Below are 18,523 nucleotides of genomic sequence, written 5' to 3' on the forward strand. Positions count from 1 at the left end.
ATCTAACGCAGAGCAATGTAACGCACAGAGCGTTATGATAACCGTGATCTAACGCAGAGCAATGTAACGCACGGAGCGTTGTGATAACCGTGATCTAACGCAGAGCAATGTAACGCACGGAGCGTTGTGATAACCGTGATCTAACGCAGAGCAATGTAACGCACAGAGCGTTGTGATAACCGTGATCTAACGCAGAGCAATGTAACGCACAGAGCGTTGTGATAACCGTGATCTAACGCAGAGCAATGTAACGCGCAGAGCGTTGTGATAACCGTGATCTAACGCAGAGCAATGTAACGCACAGAGCGTTGTGATAACGTGATCTAACGCAGAGCAATGTAACGCACAGAGCGTTATGATAACCGTGATCTAACGCAGAGCAATGTAACGCACAGAGCGTTGTGATAACCGTGATCTAACGCAGAGCAATGTAACGCACGGAGCGTTATGATAACCGTGATCTAACGCAGAGCAATGTAACGCACAGAGCGTTGTGATAACCGTGATCTAACGCAGAGCAATGTAACGCACGGAGCGTTATGATAACCGTGATCTAACGCAGAGCAATGTAACGCACAGAGCGTTGTGATAACCGTGATCTAACGCAGAGCAATGTAACGCACAGAGCGTTGTGATAACCGTGATCTAACGCAGAGCAATGTAACGCACAGAGCGTTATGATAACCGTGATCTAACGCAGAGCAATGTAACGCACAGAGCGTTGTGATAACCGTGATCTAACGCAGAGCAATGTAACGCACGGAGCGTTATGATAACCGTGATCTAACGCAGAGCAATGTAACGCACAGAGCGTTGTGATAACCGTGATCTAACGCAGAGCAATGTAACGCACGGAGCGTTATGATAACCGTGATCTAACGCAGAGCAATGTAACGCACAGAGCGTTATGATAACCGTGATCTAACGCAGAGCAATGTAACGCACAGAGCGTTGTGATAACCGTGATCTAACGCAGAGCAATGTAACGCACAGAGCGTTATGATAACCGTGATCTAACGCAGAGCAATGTAACGCACAGAGCGTTATGATAACCGTGATCTAACGCAGAGCAATGTAACGCACAGAGCGTTGTGATAACGTGATCTAACGCAGAGCAATGTAACGCACAGAGCGTTGTGATAACCGTGATCTAACGCAGAGCAATGTAACGCACAGAGCGTTGTGATAACCGTGATCTAACGCAGAGCAATGTAACGCACGGAGCGTTATGATAACCGTGATCTAACGCAGAGCAATGTAACGCACAGAGCGTTGTGATAACCGTGATCTAACGCAGAGCAATGTAACGCACAGAACATTGTGATAACCGTGATCTAACGCAGAGCAATGTAACGCACAGAGCATTGTGATAACCGTGACCTAACGCAGAGCAATGTAACGCACAGAGCGTTGTGATAACCGTGATCTAACGCAGAGCAATGTAACGCACAGAGCGTTGTGATAACCGTGATCTAACGCAGAGCAATGTAACGCACAGAGCGTTGTGATAACCGTGATCTAACGCAGAGCAATGTAACGCACGGAGCGTTGTGATAACCGTGATCTAACGCAGAGCAATGTAACGCACGGAGCGTTGTGATAACCGTGATCTAACGCAGAGCAATGTAACGCACAGAGCGTTGTGATAACCGTGATCTAACGCAGAGCAATGTAACGCACAGAGCGTTGTGATAACCGTGATCTAACGCAGAGCAATGTAACGCGCAGAGCGTTGTGATAACCGTGATCTAACGCAGAGCAATGTAACGCACAGAGCGTTGTGATAACGTGATCTAACGCAGAGCAATGTAACGCACAGAGCGTTATGATAACCGTGATCTAACGCAGAGCAATGTAACGCACAGAGCGTTGTGATAACCGTGATCTAACGCAGAGCAATGTAACGCACAGAGCGTTGTGATAACCGTGATCTAACGCAGAGCAATGTAACGCACAGAGCGTTGTGATAACCGTGATCTAACGCAGAGCAATGTAACGCACAGAGCGTTGTGATAACCGTGATCTAACGCAGAGCAATGTAACGCACAGAGCGTTGTGATAACCGTGATCTAACGCAGAGCAATGTAACGCACAGAGCGTTGTGATAACCGTGATCTAACGCAGAGCAATGTAACGCACAGAGCGTTGTGATAACCGTGATCTAACGCAGAGCAATGTAACGCACAGAGCGTTGTGATAACCGTGATCTAACGCAGAGCAATGTAACGCACAGAGCGTTGTGATAACCGTGATCTAACGCAGAGCAATGTAACGCACAGAGCGTTGTGATAACCGTGATCTAACGCAGAGCAATGTAACGCACAGAGCGTTGTGATAACCGTGATCTAACGCAGAGCAATGTAACGCACAGAGCGTTGTGATAACCGTGATCTAACGCAGAGCAATGTAACGCACAGAGCGTTGTGATAACCGTGATCTAACGCAGAGCAATGTAACGCACAGAGCGTTGTGATAACCGTGATCTAACGCAGAGCAATGTAACGCACAGAGCGTTGTGATAACCGTGATCTAACGCAGAGCAATGTAACGCACAGAGCGTTATGATAACCGTGATCTAACGCAGAGCAATGTAACGCACAGAGCGTTGTGATAACCGTGATCTAACGCAGAGCAATGTAACGCACAGAGCGTTGTGATAACGTGATCTAACGCAGAGCAATGTAACGCACAGAGCGTTGTGATAACCGTGATCTAACGCAGAGCAATGTAACGCACAGAGCGTTGTGATAACCGTGATCTAACGCAGAGCAATGTAACGCACAGAGCGTTATGATAACCGTGATCTAACGCAGAGCAATGTAACGCACAGAGCGTTATGATAACCGTGATCTAACGCAGAGCAATGTAACGCACAGAGCGTTATGATAACCGTGATCTAACGCAGAGCAATGTAACGCACGGAGCGTTATGATAACCGTGATCTAACGCAGAGCAATGTAACGCACAGAGCGTTGTGATAACCGTGATCTAACGCAGAGCAATGTAACGCACGGAGCGTTATGATAACCGTGATCTAACGCAGAGCAATGTAACGCACAGAGCGTTATGATAACCGTGATCTAACGCAGAGCAATGTAACGCACAGAGCGTTATGATAACCGTGATCTAACGCAGAGCAATGTAACGCACAGAGCGTTGTGATAACCGTGATCTAACGCAGAGCAATGTAACGCACGGAGCGTTATGATAACCGTGATCTAACGCAGAGCAATGTAACGCACAGAGCGTTGTGATAACCGTGATCTAACGCAGAGCAATGTAACGCACAGAGCGTTATGATAACCGTGATCTAACGCAGAGCAATGTAACGCACAGAGCGTTGTGATAACCGTGATCTAACGCAGAGCAATGTAACGCACGGAGCGTTGTGATAACCGTGATCTAACGCAGAGCAATGTAACGCACAGAGCGTTGTGATAACCGTGATCTAACGCAGAGCAATGTAACGCACAGAGCGTTGTGATAACCGTGATCTAACGCAGAGCAATGTAACGCACAGAGCTTTATGATAACCGTGATCTAACGCAGAGCAATGTAACGCACAGAGCGTTATGATAACCGTGATCTAACGCAGAGCAATGTAACGCACAGAGCGTTGTGATAACCGTGATCTAACGCAGAGCAATGTAACGCACAGAGCGTTGTGATAACCGTGATCTAACGCAGAGCAATGTAACGCACAGAGCGTTGTGATAACCGTGATCTAACGCAGAGCAATGTAACGCACAGAGCGTTGTGATAACCGTGATCTAACGCAGAGCAATGTAACGCACAGAGCGTTATGATAACCGTGATCTAACGCAGAGCAATGTAACGCACAGAGCGTTGTGATAACCGTGATCTAACGCAGAGCAATGTAACGCACGGAGCGTTGTGATAACCGTGATCTAACGCAGAGCAATGTAACGCAGAGCGTTGTGATAACCGTGATCTAACGCTGAGCAATGTAACGCACGGAGCGTTGTGATAACCGTGATCTAACGCAGAGCAATGTAACGCACAGAGCGTTGTGATAACCGTGATCTAACGCTGAGCAATGGAAGAGATTTTCCCTTAAGAGTAGAATCACAAAAGCTCTCTTCGAGATCCCCTGAAGCCGCTCGTCAGTGCTGAAGAGATGAGCTCCATTCACTTAGATTGCAAGCACTTGGGGCAGGACGTCCCTGTGCCTTGCGTGTCATTTACATGCTGCTCATTTCTTCTTTATTTGCACCTTATTTTCTCCTATATTGTCATTTTGTAAAGCAATACATACACTGTTGGCACTATATAAATACAGTTCTATACATGTTCAAATGCATGGGACTAAACTCTTCTCCAGCGCTGGGGAAACACTTTACAGCGTATCGAATAGTGCACAATAAATGAGCAAAAGTAACCAAGAGGTTTCAACTAAACAAACAATAAAAATGAGCATTTGAGCCCCCGGGAAGTTGGCCTCATTTTAATGGGGGTCAGAGTGTTTCCGGACACGCAGAAGCAGCATCACTGCGTTCCGAATTAGGCCCTTAGGCCGCAGCTTCTTCTCACACGGCCCTTACTCCCCCTAATGACACAACGCAAATCATTTCACACAGCTGTTCCGCACTGACCTTGAACTGACGCCGCAGGTTGGTGATTTCATACAATCTCTGCTCCTCCAGCCCCCGCCGGCGACACCACTTCCTGGAGTTACTGCTCCGGCTCGATTTAACCTGTTCCACACAGAATAAAGGACATTGTTAAACATTTAAAGGGTCAGTCCCTCCTAGACCTCAAGTGTACCAATGGAAGTGACGTTTAAGGGGTCAGTCCCTGCTAGGACCAAAGTGTACAAATGGTAGTGGCATAGGGAAGGTGGGGAGGGGGCTTTGCCTGTGCAAACTCCTGTTGAACACACATTGACAGACAAAATGGAACAGCCAGAGGGGGGGAAAAAAATCAACCCTCTACCAAGTGTCAGCATATCATGGACTTTAAATAATGATTTACAATACCTGCAGGTGTCACATTTGGGTAAAAAAGGCAATCACAGAGATGTAACCCCTTAAACAGCTCACCGTTATTAATACCCTTTAGTCCTAGGAAGCTCTTTTTAAAAAAAACATTATTTATATAAACAGTGCAAAGAACCCTGCTCAAATTTTTCACCCCTTTTGCACTGATGGGGTTTATACACGTCGAGTTCTTTTAATTCAGGCACAACAACACTTCTAAAGCCGCGCTTATAGTGCACGCGACAGCGACGGTAACGTCACCCGTCGCCACGAGCGACAGTTGTAATTCGCTATCCGGCGACCAGGTCATTGATTGGTTAAGAGGTTGTCACATGTGGCGACAGCCTCTGAAAAATCAAATTTGACCGGCTCCCAAATTTTGCGTCGCTGCGTCGCACTTTCTATAAGCGCACGCAACGGCGGCAATACATTTGTTTCTGGGCGACGTCGCGTCGCCGGCACTATAAGCGCAGCCTAACACTGATTACAGCCACTAACTTACACAGGGACACGGTCACCTTCCCATATAGCTCTAGACAAGAGCAGCTTACCTGCACCCACTCATTGAAGGCATTGAGCAAAGTAAAGGGGTCACCGTGATCGCTCTCCAGGGGCTTCCGGGCAGTGCTGCATTCTGGGTTGCTGGACACGTTTCGGAGGAAGGGGGACTGCACACTCAATGCGGCCGCGACCGTCAAGACTGGTTCCACCAGGCTGAAGAGTGAGCCAAGGATCAGCATCTTCCCTGAGAGACGGGAGACCGGAGTAAACAGTCGCTCGGCAGGACAAGAAGCATGGCTGCCGATCGCCACCAATTACAGTCTAACCGGAGTAGCTCGGTAGAAATGTCGCTGCCATTGAAGAGGGCAAACATTGTTGGAATCAGTGTCCGATCTCCCTTGGGCAAGTCACTTTATCTCCCTGTCACTTATGGACTAAACGTAGATTGTAAGCTCTTTAGGACAGGGAGTTATTGTGCCTGAAAAATTGTATGTGCAGCACTCTATAGACTATCAGCACTATATACTGAAATAACATTTTTTTCCAAGGTGATATTATACATGTCAACGTAAAGAAAAAGAAAACACTCTACACTATATATAAATGGAGAAATCCCACATTGTCAACTTTTTGGCACAAATTTTCCTGTCTAATTGGCAGAAGGGGACAGTTGGGCAGCAGAGAGATGCAGAACACTGAACATGGCAGTGGGAAGACATGAAGTCCATTACTTGGGATTATTTAGCAGGATTCTTTGAGATTTAGTCCTTTATTGATCTATTTAACACACCACATCAAAAACTTCAGAAAAAACGTTCCTCTTAATTGGGATGTAGCCTTACTTTAAAAGTCCCCCGTGTTGAGATACACCGAGATGGAAGATAACAGAAGTGGATCCAGAACATGATGATGATGGGGTTAGAATTAAGGCAGACACATTGTAGTAGCTCATCTCACCTATCACAACGTCTACAGGCAACTTGGCCAACAGCTCCCCGATGGGTGTCAGCTCCTCTTTAGTGTCTAATGCCCCCTGCTCACGCAGGTACAAAATAGCCGTCTCTAAGCTGGACATGGGGGGCTTCTCTATGAACGGAAAGGAACGAGGGTCCCCCAGCTCCATACTCTTCATCTGATGACAAGAGAAAGATTAATTCATGGTTTAGGAATACTTCATTACTCACAGCTGTCAAAGTGTGATGGTAGTGTTAAGGATTATCGCTACATTTTAATTACAAAGCCATTTCTCTTCTCCACATGTACAGCGCTTTCCAAGCCCCACAGGCTTCTTCTCCACATGTACAGCGCTTTCCAAGCCCCACAGGCTTCTTCTTCACATGTACAGAGCTTTCGAAACCTTACAGGTCTCTTAAAAGGCCTTACATGAGAAGAGACCTGTGAAGTTGTAATAGTTCTGTACATCTGGGGAAGAAACCTGTGAGGTTTGGAGATCTCTGTACACTAGAATGTCAATAACTGTACATGTACAAAGAACTCATGTTGTTCTATTAAAAAGGTATCCCAGCCTGCAACTAGTCTACTAGCCAAATCATTCTTGTTCCTAAATACCATCAATGAAATGCTTATTATCTCTACAATTCTTCTCCAAAAAGAGAATTTATGGAGAACAAAAATTGTGCACAAACTTCCAATGTACTGTTGGTGCAGTGAACCACCCTGATGATACCTCTATCCAGAGGCCAAAATGTTGCCATAACATTCTGGTTCCAGGAACATGAGCAGTGAGATACCTGCAGAACCAGCGCGTCCAAGGCTACCCTCTGGATTTCTGGGACTGGATACGGTGCAAAGGCGTCGTAATCTGACTCCGCGTAGAGGCGGTAACACACACCGGGCCCCGTCCTACCAGCCCGGCCCTTCCGCTGCTCTGCGCTGGCCCGGCTGATCCAGAACTCCTGTAGACGCTGCATCTTTGCCTTGGGGTCAAAGCTCATTTCCTTCACTTTCCCTAAAATCAAAATGTTACCGTAAGAATAGATGAATAGAAAAATAAAAAAAAAATCTAATGCAGACTGACTTGGGTGTCAGAATGGAGCACGCCGCCTGGCCTACGTTATCAGGATGGATACACTGAGTCACTTACCTGCCCAGATGCCTCTTTGAATGTCCCATTCGTTCTCACATTATGGGGGGGTTACAACGTAGAGTAGAACGGTTCATAAATAGCCAGTCGCCCTAGCTCTAACGTTAACTAATGGCAGCGACATGTTAAGTAAGGTAAATAGACTTATTACATGTGTAAACAAACCAGACAAGTGCAAGTATTTTTTTTAATATTTCTTAACACTTAATGTTCCCATATTGACCAAATGATTAAGGGGGGAAGGGAGGGGTTATGATCTTTACACTGCCGTTTAAATGTACCTGGTGCATCACAGGCCGTGGCACACCAGTGGCCCTATCAACATGCAGCACCAGGTACACCATGGCACAAATGCACATTTTCTATGGCATGTTCAGGCTAACCGCCCGACGCAGCCCACTCAACTTCCGTTCGCGTCACCCGGGGGGGGCAGTCATGTGATCACTGCCAAAGCGTTCAAATGACCGCAGATGCGGGGAGTCTGGGGGCAGCCTGGTGCCGCTCAACCTCCAGCAGTGAAAAGGTTCTTCTCTTTTATAAGACTGTTTGTAAAATGTAGTTCGTATACAGTGATTATTGCTCAAACAGGGCCATTTACTTGTGTTGTTTTGTATTGCTAGAGATAGAAGAATAGTTACTTTAAAGAGATAATGGGGAAGAACTATATTTTCTAGATAAGGGTAGACTACAATAGACTCAAACAATTAATCTTAAACAGTTATTATTACACATGGCGTACTGTACACAAGTGATTTTTTTTTTACTTAATAGCCAACGCCCCCCAAATTATTATATTCTCATCTTGTCCTTTACTTAAAGCAGCCGCTCACGGCTGTATGTTTATTATTATTTTGGCCTCACCTGAACCGGTGTGTCCCCCGACGTCCGGAACACACATAGGTACAAATATGCACACATATGCACACATAGGTACAAATACTCACCTCGACACCAGGTAACTGGTATAAAAGGTATTAGTACCTGAGTGCCTGAAGCAAAATCACTTATTTTCATATACATACATACGATATCAGGTTCATATTGACATCATTAACTACATAAAGAATGCTCCGGGTGGTCCTATAAACGGTATCACATCTACAATCAGCCTACCCCAGCTAATACAACAAACACCAGGTCACAGAAACAGAATTTGACATCAGATAAGAAACACCTGCCCCACCCGGTCTGCCCATTTCCCGGCCTGATGTAAAATCTCACACCACCTTTAGATGCTCGGCTCCCTCTCATATTTAGGATCCCCTTATGTCTATCCCAAGCATCCTTTCATTCCTTTACCACCTCTGTTGGGAGGCTACTCCACAAACCCACCACCATTTTTTCAGTTGGCATTCTGATTTTAAACAGGGGAACCCAAACCTCCGGAGAAACACACACTCCAAATTCTCACCGGAGTCCACAACAAATCTCACTCCGTCGATAGTGACCGAGGTCTCGGCGATGTTGGTGGAGATGATGCATTTCCGGATGCCTGGAGGAGCCAAGTCAAACACCTGGAGATGAAATGCATCAAATGTATATATAGAATGTCTACACACACGTACGTTTTATCACCCCAATCCCTGCCACCTCGCCGTTTCTACTCGCCATTTTGGAGGTACATAATGTTTGGCCCTACAATTTTTGACCTGTGCTGGTAACTTGACCAATTTTTGTGACGTGTGTACACACACACACACACACACACACACACACAGTGTGAGATGAGCGTAATAATCAAAAATGAATAGTCGATACCGTTCTGTGGCTAACCAAATGCTTTTATTTGAACTTTCGAGATACAATGATCTCCTCTTCCGGCGATGTTACAATGGATAAAGCACGAAAGGGTATTACTTATACACAGTGCATTCAGGAATGTATCAGTTACTGGAGGGGAAAACAAACAGAGTAGTATGTCTGATTAGGCGTCACATATAAATTGTGAGAGATACACACAATTAGATGGTTTAAAAAAAGCCTTTATCCAAATCAATTGGATCTGGAACGCTGTCTTGTTATCTGGTAGATTGGGACGGGATATTTATTTTTTCATGAGTCTCTCACGCTCAGTTTGATTATTATCTCTCCTACTGCCCTTTTATATACTTACAAAGTGCGAGTAGATACAGGTAAACCCCGTTATAGCGCCCCCCGTTATACCGCGGTTTTCACGTGGTTCCCGTTTAAAAAAAAATAATAATAATAATTTAATTTTTTTTTGCACACTGCACACACACTACACTGCACACACTCCCAGCACTCACTGCACACACTCTACACTGCACACTGCTCACAGCACACTGCACACACTCCCAGCACTCACTCTACACTGCACACACTGCGCACACTGCACACACTGCACACTCTGCACACTCTGCACACTCTGCACACTCTGCACACTCTGCACACTCTGCACACTCTGCACACTCTGCACACTCTGCACACTCTGCACACTCTGCACACTCTGCACACTCTGCACACTCTGCACACTCTGCACACTCTGCACACTCTACACACTCTACACACTCTGCACACTCTACACACTCTACACACTCTACACACTCTACACACTCTACACACTCTACACTGCACACTGCACACACTCCCAGCACTCACTCTCACTGCATCACTGCATCACTGCACACACTCTCACTGAACACACTCTCACAGCACACACAGTAGAAAAAGGAGCATTTGTGCCAGTCTGGAACTATAATATATCCCAGTCTGGAGGTGTGTTTTTTTTCTCTTTTCTCTGAGATTGCTGACCCATATACCACACCTCCAGACCGGCATGAATTATAGTTCCAGGCTGGCACAAATGCTCCTTTTTCTACTTTGTTTGTGAGTAGGAATTTGGAAGCTCTTTACTAATTTAATATCACGCTTTTACTGTATTACACTATCCACATTTCTTCTTTTTTGGGCACTCGACGACGCTCCCCTGGATTTCCATCAACTATATATACACGCAAGCATATATGCCTCAGTATTCCCTCTTCCATTCAGGTCGCTCATACCTTGTCCTGATCTGCGATGGACAGCGTGCTGTGTAAGGGGAGAACAATCCAGCGCTGGGTGTGAGAGGCGTACACCTGTGCTGCCTCTTGCACGGTGGTTATCTCCATCACCCCGCTCAGGAAGATAAGCAGGTCCCCGCGCTCCTCCGCTGGGTACTTGTTATCGATGGCCTGCAGCACGCGCAGGTATGGCCGGGGGTCCAGCTTCTCGGACTTGGACACAGACTCCTCCTGCGGGATCGGCTGGTAAATCACCTGGGAGCCAAAGACACACACTGTAAAACTAATGATAAATAAAATGGCATTGTGTAAAGGGGAGGAGATGTAGTGCAATGGGTAAAGGGAAGAGAAAAAAGACAAATTACAACAACAAAAAATAAATTAAAAAAAACGAGATAGTGAACACCCTTGTGATGAGCAGTGGAAGATACTTACATCTACATAATAGAAACTGACCAAAGTTAGTTGTAAAAAAGGTAAATTCATATTTTCACAACGACTACATCTACTAAATTCTCAACACCAAACAATTCCCTACACAACGTGGACAGAAACGGTAGGTATCTCCACCACATCTGACTGCGACTAGCCAATTCCCTGGCAGAGTTTCACATTTTACGGACTGTAACAGGGTGAAGTCAGGTACTGATAATTATGCCTGGGAAACATACATCAAAGTCCTTCATCCAGCCCTCAGAAGGTTAACCCAGTAAGAATACTTGGGCAATCAGGAAGTAAGCTGACACAGCTGACAACCAGCTTGATAAGGAGGCTACTGCTTGTAGTAGGTGGCTGATTCAGACTATAGAGCTGTCCTGTGCAAGCTTCTATACAGAAGGATTTCCTAAACTCTCTCTAGGGACAGAGATTCCCAAACAAAGATACAGTAAGGACTTTAATATTGTTCCATAACTATTGTGGTATATGTTATGGGGTTGGGCCAGCAAGCCCCATAGATAGGGAGATCATGCTAAACATTCCAGGCCCTATGAGGATTAAGCATTATTTTTATGAGTTTTGTTTTGCCTTAAAATGGACAGTGTGCCCAATGTTAATTTGTGTTGTGGAGAAATAAAACCACCTAACATTTGGTTTAGCCTGAAAATGCACGTGGACTCTTGTCTGACCTCGCCTACAGGCCATCCTGCCACACAGACCTTACAGTTCCTCATCTGACAACACATATACACACCAGAGGGCTCCAAAAAACATACAAAGCCACCGGAGTTTTTGCTAATATTTCTTCACGTTCCCCGATTCCTTACAGGCCCTCACTCCCGATACCATTGGGCTTACTCTCTGATAAAATAAGTCCATCAATTCGATCCGGAAAAGTTAACCTCCATTTGGAGGGTCCCGTCCTTTATATTATATACGCGACGGTTTTGTAAGCGCAATGGAAGGTTTCACCTTCCACATAGTAACTTCCTACCTGCTGGGTCTGTTCTGAATCATCCTGCAAATATGTCTATACGTGGGATGGTAAACCCTTGTTAAATGACTTATGGTTCAACGGACTAGGCCTTCTGACCACTGTACCCAGTACATTGAGGACATCCCATTCCTCCTTTAACCCTTTATTGAACCGTGGGAAACCTAAATGTTGGGAGACATGCCCGGGATAGCTTATACTGCTGGGTTACAGCACAGTACTTACTGTTCTTTTTGCCTTTAGTTTATTTATACACTTAGTTCCTTTTTTCGTCATTCTCGTTTTTGCCACTCTGCTACTTCAGCATATTCCTCAACTGGAGTTTCCCCATCATGCACACATTTTTATTGAGACCGTCAAGATGAGTGCGTGATAGTGACAAAAGGCGCTAACTACAATATAATTACTCAAATAAATAATGTGATGATCACGTGCAATAATAAAAATGATACTGATGACCAGCTCAAACCCTCTGGTGGATCCTGTCTTCACTGGCTCCAAAAACTTGAATGATATTCTTGTAATCCAGGGGGAGCATATCGGCCGGAAGAGAATGGAAAAAAAACCACTACTAAGTGTAGATGGTTCAGCAATAGAGAGATAAAGCGATAACTTGGCTCTATGGATATCCTACTTACAGGATTCCCGTGGAAAACAAGTACTGGAATGAGGTGACGATATGTAGATGTCACCTAATTCCAGTACCTGTTTTCCACTGGAGTCCTGTAAGTAGGATATCCATAGAGCCAAGTTATCGCTTTATCTCTCTATTGCTGAACCATCTACACTTAGTAGTGTTTTTTTTCCATTCTCTTCCGGCCAATATGCTCCCCCTGGATTACAAGAATATTATTGAGACCGTCAACCCATCGTCCAGATAGCTACTAAAAAATACCTTGTTACAGTCTTGCATACACGAGCAACAGTCTTGCTTTTTCATTTTCTGTTACACTTTTCTTATGTATGGCTCATTTTCCCCGACATGCCTCAGTATGCTCTGTGTACAAGGAGATTACACTAATGTACATCAGCTTCCGACACATACAGGTATATGGTAAGGGTCTTCTTTTTTAATATACTTTTTTCATGTGTAAATGTTGCGCCGTCACTGTTTATCGCACATGCGTGTGTGTGTGCACGGTGGGTAGGGTATATTACAATATGTGTGCGTTCGGGAAGAAGGCAGAGGGTGCCAAGAATGCCCAGAGATTAAACAAAAGTAGTCACTCAAACCTAAACCTGGCTACCCAAAACTTCCGGACGCTCTCCAGGGAAGCAGCACTGCAAGAACTGGAAGGCGAATTAGAAAGATTAAATTGGATATTGTTGGCCTTAGTGATATTAGAAGAAAAGATGAAGGCCTCATTGAGCTCAAAAGCAAAAATCCACTTCTATTACAGAGGAACAGATAATGGAAGAATCAGTGGAGAAGGCTTCATCGTTACCAAGAGATGGAGAAACATAGTAGAGTATGAAAGCTCATCGGAAAGAGCTGCAAGTGAATTGTCATTCAGTTGACAGAGATACAGGCTTCAAATAATCCAAGTCTATACTCCAAAATCAAGTCATACAGACGATGACGTGGAAGACTTCTACAATAAAATCAACCAATTGTAACAATGGAAATTGTCACCTTAAGATCGTTATGGGAGATTTCAATGCAAAGATTGGTGCTCATCAGAAAGACGAAACATCAGTTGGCAAGTATGGTTACTGTAACAGGAATGAGCGTGGGGACAGATGGGTGGAATTTGCAGAATCTGAAAAATTCTGCATCGTGAATTCATTCTTCAACAAGAATCCAACGAGAAAATGGTCCCAATGGAGTCAGGAATTCAAAATGGAGTTAAACCTAACCAACAAGAAACACGTGATTAAGGACTGCAGTCCTTAACCATTTTGTCACAAGGAGCGATCACTGATTGGTTCGCTGCAGATTACATCTGAATGCAAAGTTGGAAAGAAGAAAAAACGGATTAAAAAGAAGACAAACACATCAACAACAGCAGAGAATTTCAACTAGAACTATAAAAAAAAAAAGACAATCCGCAAGCGTATAACCGACGATGTAAGGAAATGTAACTGTGATATGGTGAGGAAAACGTGAAGATAACAAAAGCTTAAAGAAGACAAAGCAGCGACTTATGGTTGGAAAGAAGTAAATCATCGCACTCCACTAACAACACAGATAACACCGGGCATAATCTAGCAGAGGACACGCAGAAAGAAAGTACCATGCGTCCTTCCAGAAGAAGTGGCCAAAGCAAGAAAATGCATGAAGTGGGAAGGCTCCCAGGGAAGATGGAATTACAACTGAAAACTTGAAAGAAGCTGGAGAAGAAGCTCAAAAAAAATCCTTGCAAAAAAAACTCTTTACTTGCTGCTTGAAGAACAGGAAAATCCCAGACCAATGTAGTAATGCCATAGTTATCCTCGGCCTCAAGAAGCACAACAAAGAAGACCTCAAGAACTACAGACCAACCAGCCTACTTCCAATCACTGACAAGATTTTAATGAAGATACCAACTGATCGGAGGCACCATACCCTAGATTTTACAGTGAATACAACACAATAGATCACATCCAAGTCGTACAAGAAGTGATTTCCCGAAGTAACGAATACAATTTAACACTCCATTTAGGATTCGTAGATTACAAAAAAGCATTTGACCGTCTACACCTCAGCGATCCAAGATGCACTAAGAAGACAAAATGTTGTATGTCTTTATTTATATAGCGCCATTAATGTACATAGTGCTTCACAGCAGTAATATACGTGACAATCATATAAATAACAAATAACACAATGAGAAGAAGTGCTTCAGACATAAAAGTGACATTTAGGAAAAGGAGTCCCTGCTCCGAAGAGTTTACAATCTAATTGGTTGGTAGGAAGAACATATAGAGACGACAGTAGGAGAGCGTTCTTGTAAGTGCGTCTGCAAGGGGCCAAGGTTTATGTATGAGGTGTTTAATTATCAGCCATGGAGCTACTAATATGCTTCTTTAAGCAGATGTGTTTTGAGGTGGGTCTTAAAGGTGGATAGAGAGGGTGCTAGTCGGATATTGAAGGGGAGGGCATTCCAGAGGTGTGGGGAAGTCAGTGAGAAAGGTTTAAGGCGGGAGAGGGCTTTAGTTACGAAGGGGGTAGAGAGAAGTCTTCCTTGAGCAGAACACAAGAGTCGGGATGGCGTATAGCGACAAATTAGGGCTGAGATGTAAGGAGTAGCAGAAGAGTGTAAAGCTTTAAAAGTGAGGAGGAGAATTGAGTGTGTGATACGGGATTTGATAGGAAGCCAGGAGAGTGATTTCAGCCCTGTGTCCTCCTGAGTCAGTAAACAGTCTTAGAGATGTAATCAAAAAGGGGTTTTACTTAGCTTCGGTTATGTTCTCAGTTACAGCTTGCACAGCTATACAGCATTCAACAGGAAAACGCTCCAAACACCCGAGAAGCCCCAATCAGTCCAGTCTGATCCCGAGCGAGCAAGGGGAATTCTTGGCCAGGGAACCAGCACGGTCCATGGAGAAGCTTCACATTACAAAGATGGTACGCGACTGGATTTCAAGAGAGATTAAAAGACCAAGACGACGACCAAAAGTAAGATGGGAGGATGAAATTAGAAAATGTGATGGAGTAACGTGGAGAAGAGAGGCTTACAACCACAATACCTGCAAGATCATTGGGGAGGCCTTCATCCAGCAGGATCAACAAGGGTTGAAGATGATATATCATATGTCATGTGAAGATAGGAGTGCACTCTGATTGGTAATATACATTACGAGGCTGGGTCGAGTTACCTGTATGGGGAAAAGCCTCCCGGGAACCTGCAGGACAGGTGCTTTGTCAAAATAGCCCGAGAAGAGCTTGATATTGATGGTGGCTGACATGAGGATGACCTTCAGGTCTGGGCGCAAGGGGAGGAGTCGGCGCAGGACGCCCAGCAGGAAATCACTGTGAAGGTGCCTCTCATGGACCTCATCCACAATCAGGACCTGGTAGTGGGGCAGGTCAGGCTCCCGCTGGATCTGACGCAGAAGAAGACCCTCGGTCAGGAACACAATCTTCGTGGCCGGTGAGCGGCTGCTCTCAAAACGGATTTGGTACCCGACCTGTAAAGAACAATGTTAATGACCATATAACCCATTAAATATGTCAATCTCATAAGGCCATTATGCGCCTAGGTAGGGTGGACTCTGTAATTCATTAAACATGTCACTGTCATTAGGTCACATTGCTCCTACAGATGTAGTCAAACTTAAAAGACGCTGCTACCTCCGGGAGGTCCGTTCCTCTGAATGGGACCCCCGACAGATTTTCCACTGCTAGGGATGCTGTAGCTTCCTTTGTCAGTAGGGTAGAGTTAGTCTGGCTACATCTGTACATGGTAAAAAAGTGTCAGGGTGCTCAAGAAATTAGATCCTGTAGAATGTATCTTTTACATATAAAAAGAACTCCATAATAGGTGAGATTTGAGAAATAAATGCATATATATCCAATCCTGGAGAGATCAATCCTTATTTGCAATATGACAATTATCCCCTGAAGGTTAAAGAAAGGTGAGGTACTCCACACTTATCTAAAAGCTCATTGGGGGTGTCTTAAACATAGTCCTCATTTAGGAAGGTACTCACCGTTGTTGTACTGTAACATGAATATCCACTTCAGGAGATTTTCTGTGGCATGCCAGCCACTGTAGTAAGATCCAATGAAGAAAAAAAAAAGTGGGGGGGGGGGGGAAGTGCGGCGCACAACCAAGGGAGTAGGATCCAAAACAAGAAAAAGTCCTTGATAAAGTACAGAAGTGTACAAAACGCGTAGGAGAGCCATGTACCTCCTTTTTAAATTATGTTTCAATACATTTTTCTTCTTTTAAACCCTACTCCCTTGGTTGTGCGCTGCTTTTTCCCCATTACATCTGTACATGGGACTGACCATTCCAACCAATCAAATATAAAACATATATAAAGGTCGCTTACTTTTGACCCATACTGATTGAGGCTCTCAAATCCAACTCGTTTGGCTAATGAAATGCAGGCGATTCTGCGGGGCTGGGTGCAGGCGATGTGCCCGAAACCTGCAGCCAACAGGTACTGCGGCACCTGCGTGGACTTTCCACATCCTGTGTCTCCTGCTACCACAACTACCTGGTGCTCCCTCAAAACCCGGACTACCCGCTCCATGTACTGGAATATGGGGAGACTCGACCTCTCCTTCCTAAGCTTGGCCAGCTTCCCGAAGCTCTGCTTCTGCGTGAAGTCCAAGTAATGAAGGACGGCCATCTTAAATTCAGTCAGTTTCTCCTTGGGCATGTCATCATGGTCTCTGGATCTGCGTCCCTTCTCCTTATGATGTCCACTGACAACCTTCTCCAGATCTCGGCTGAGGAGAATGGACACATTGATACGATACCTTGAATCATATTCCTTAGGCAGGTCCGTCAACTTGACACTTTGTCCTTCCTGCGTCCTCCTCTCCCTCACATCTGGTTTCTGGAGGCTCTGGAATCTTTGGAAGCGATCAAAAAACACCCAGAACTCTTTGCTCTCCTCAGAACCAGCCCTGATGTAACCTCGCTCGCCAAAGAATAGGTCTTCCAGGCGCCTACGGGTGTGAGGGCAGCTCCAGTCCCACCGGTTACTCCCTCCTCTTTCCATCTCATCCCGTCGTCATTGAATACAGATCTGTGTTAGTCTAACATCGGAAACAAACACAGTGAAAGAACACTGCATTTATATAAGAATATGCATAGAAACATGGAGTTTATGGATAAGGTTCTCACCATATAAGCAACCTTTGCACTTAAAACAGGCAGCAACACTTTGCAGACTATGTATACATACAACAAATAAATAATTAGACTGGCTACATCTACATATGTATCCAGACTAATTATAGATATACATTAAACATGTCACTGTGTGACATATACTACTCACCCACTCATAATAGAGACATCAGGGAGACATAGTTTTCACCCGTCATACATGCCTCTCACACACTCCTAATACAGAGACATCGAGAACACCTACCTCTCACACCATCCTTATATACAGCTACTGTATTAGGGACACGGACCTCTCATTCCCTTCTAATACAGACTCGCATGTATAACGAATCCCTTCTTCACACACTTCCAGCTTTGCGTTCCACGCCTCAGTACCTACATTGTGCTCCAAAGCGAGGCTTGAAATGCAACATACGTCACTGCCCACAGCCCTCGACAGACGTCTCTACAGACCAATCACTAACAGTGCGTTATCGACGTGCGGGCGATGCCACAACATACTGGGCTACAGTTGCCTAGTTACAGTTGCTTACCTGTCGTGTGTATCCCTGGTTGCCGTGGAAGTGACAGAGAGGCCATGTTCCTATAGAACAGCTAAAACTCCCCCCACATCCACAAACACTCATATAATGATACAGAATAAGAGGCAAAGTTACCATTAAAGCAGATTTACAGAGTAT

At 44.9% G+C, this 18,523-nt stretch overlaps 1 protein-coding gene across 5 annotated transcripts in view; it reads right to left on the minus strand.

Annotated features, from left to right (window-relative positions):
* The window catches only part of DHX34 (DExH-box helicase 34), a 51,009-nt gene extending 32,768 nt beyond the window's left edge, over positions 1-18,241 (minus strand). For 3 of the 5 annotated variants that reach the window (XM_075607045.1, XM_075607044.1, XM_075607043.1), the window contains exons 1-9: positions 18,088-18,241; positions 17,035-17,749; positions 15,856-16,167; positions 10,626-10,880; positions 9,014-9,116; positions 7,250-7,467; positions 6,456-6,630; positions 5,549-5,742; positions 4,614-4,715 (exon numbers count right to left, since the gene is read on the minus strand). In XM_075607045.1, coding sequence (XP_075463160.1) covers positions 4,614-4,715; positions 5,549-5,742; positions 6,456-6,630; positions 7,250-7,467; positions 9,014-9,116; positions 10,626-10,880; positions 15,856-16,167; positions 17,035-17,712 — 2,037 coding nt within the window. In that variant the 5' untranslated portion in view covers positions 17,713-17,749; positions 18,088-18,241. Of the gene's footprint in view, positions 1-4,613; positions 4,716-5,548; positions 5,743-6,455; positions 6,631-7,249; positions 7,468-9,013; positions 9,117-10,625; positions 10,881-15,855; positions 16,168-16,330; positions 16,567-17,034; positions 17,750-18,087 lie in introns of those variants that run through there. The other 2 variants (XM_075607046.1, XM_075607047.1) reach the window with 2 other exon arrangements.
* Between the last annotated feature and the right edge of the window lie 282 nt (positions 18,242-18,523).

Source organism: Ascaphus truei, chromosome 7, assembly GCF_040206685.1.
Source record: "Ascaphus truei isolate aAscTru1 chromosome 7, aAscTru1.hap1, whole genome shotgun sequence".
In the NCBI taxonomy this organism is placed as follows: Eukaryota; Metazoa; Chordata; class Amphibia; order Anura; family Ascaphidae; genus Ascaphus; species Ascaphus truei.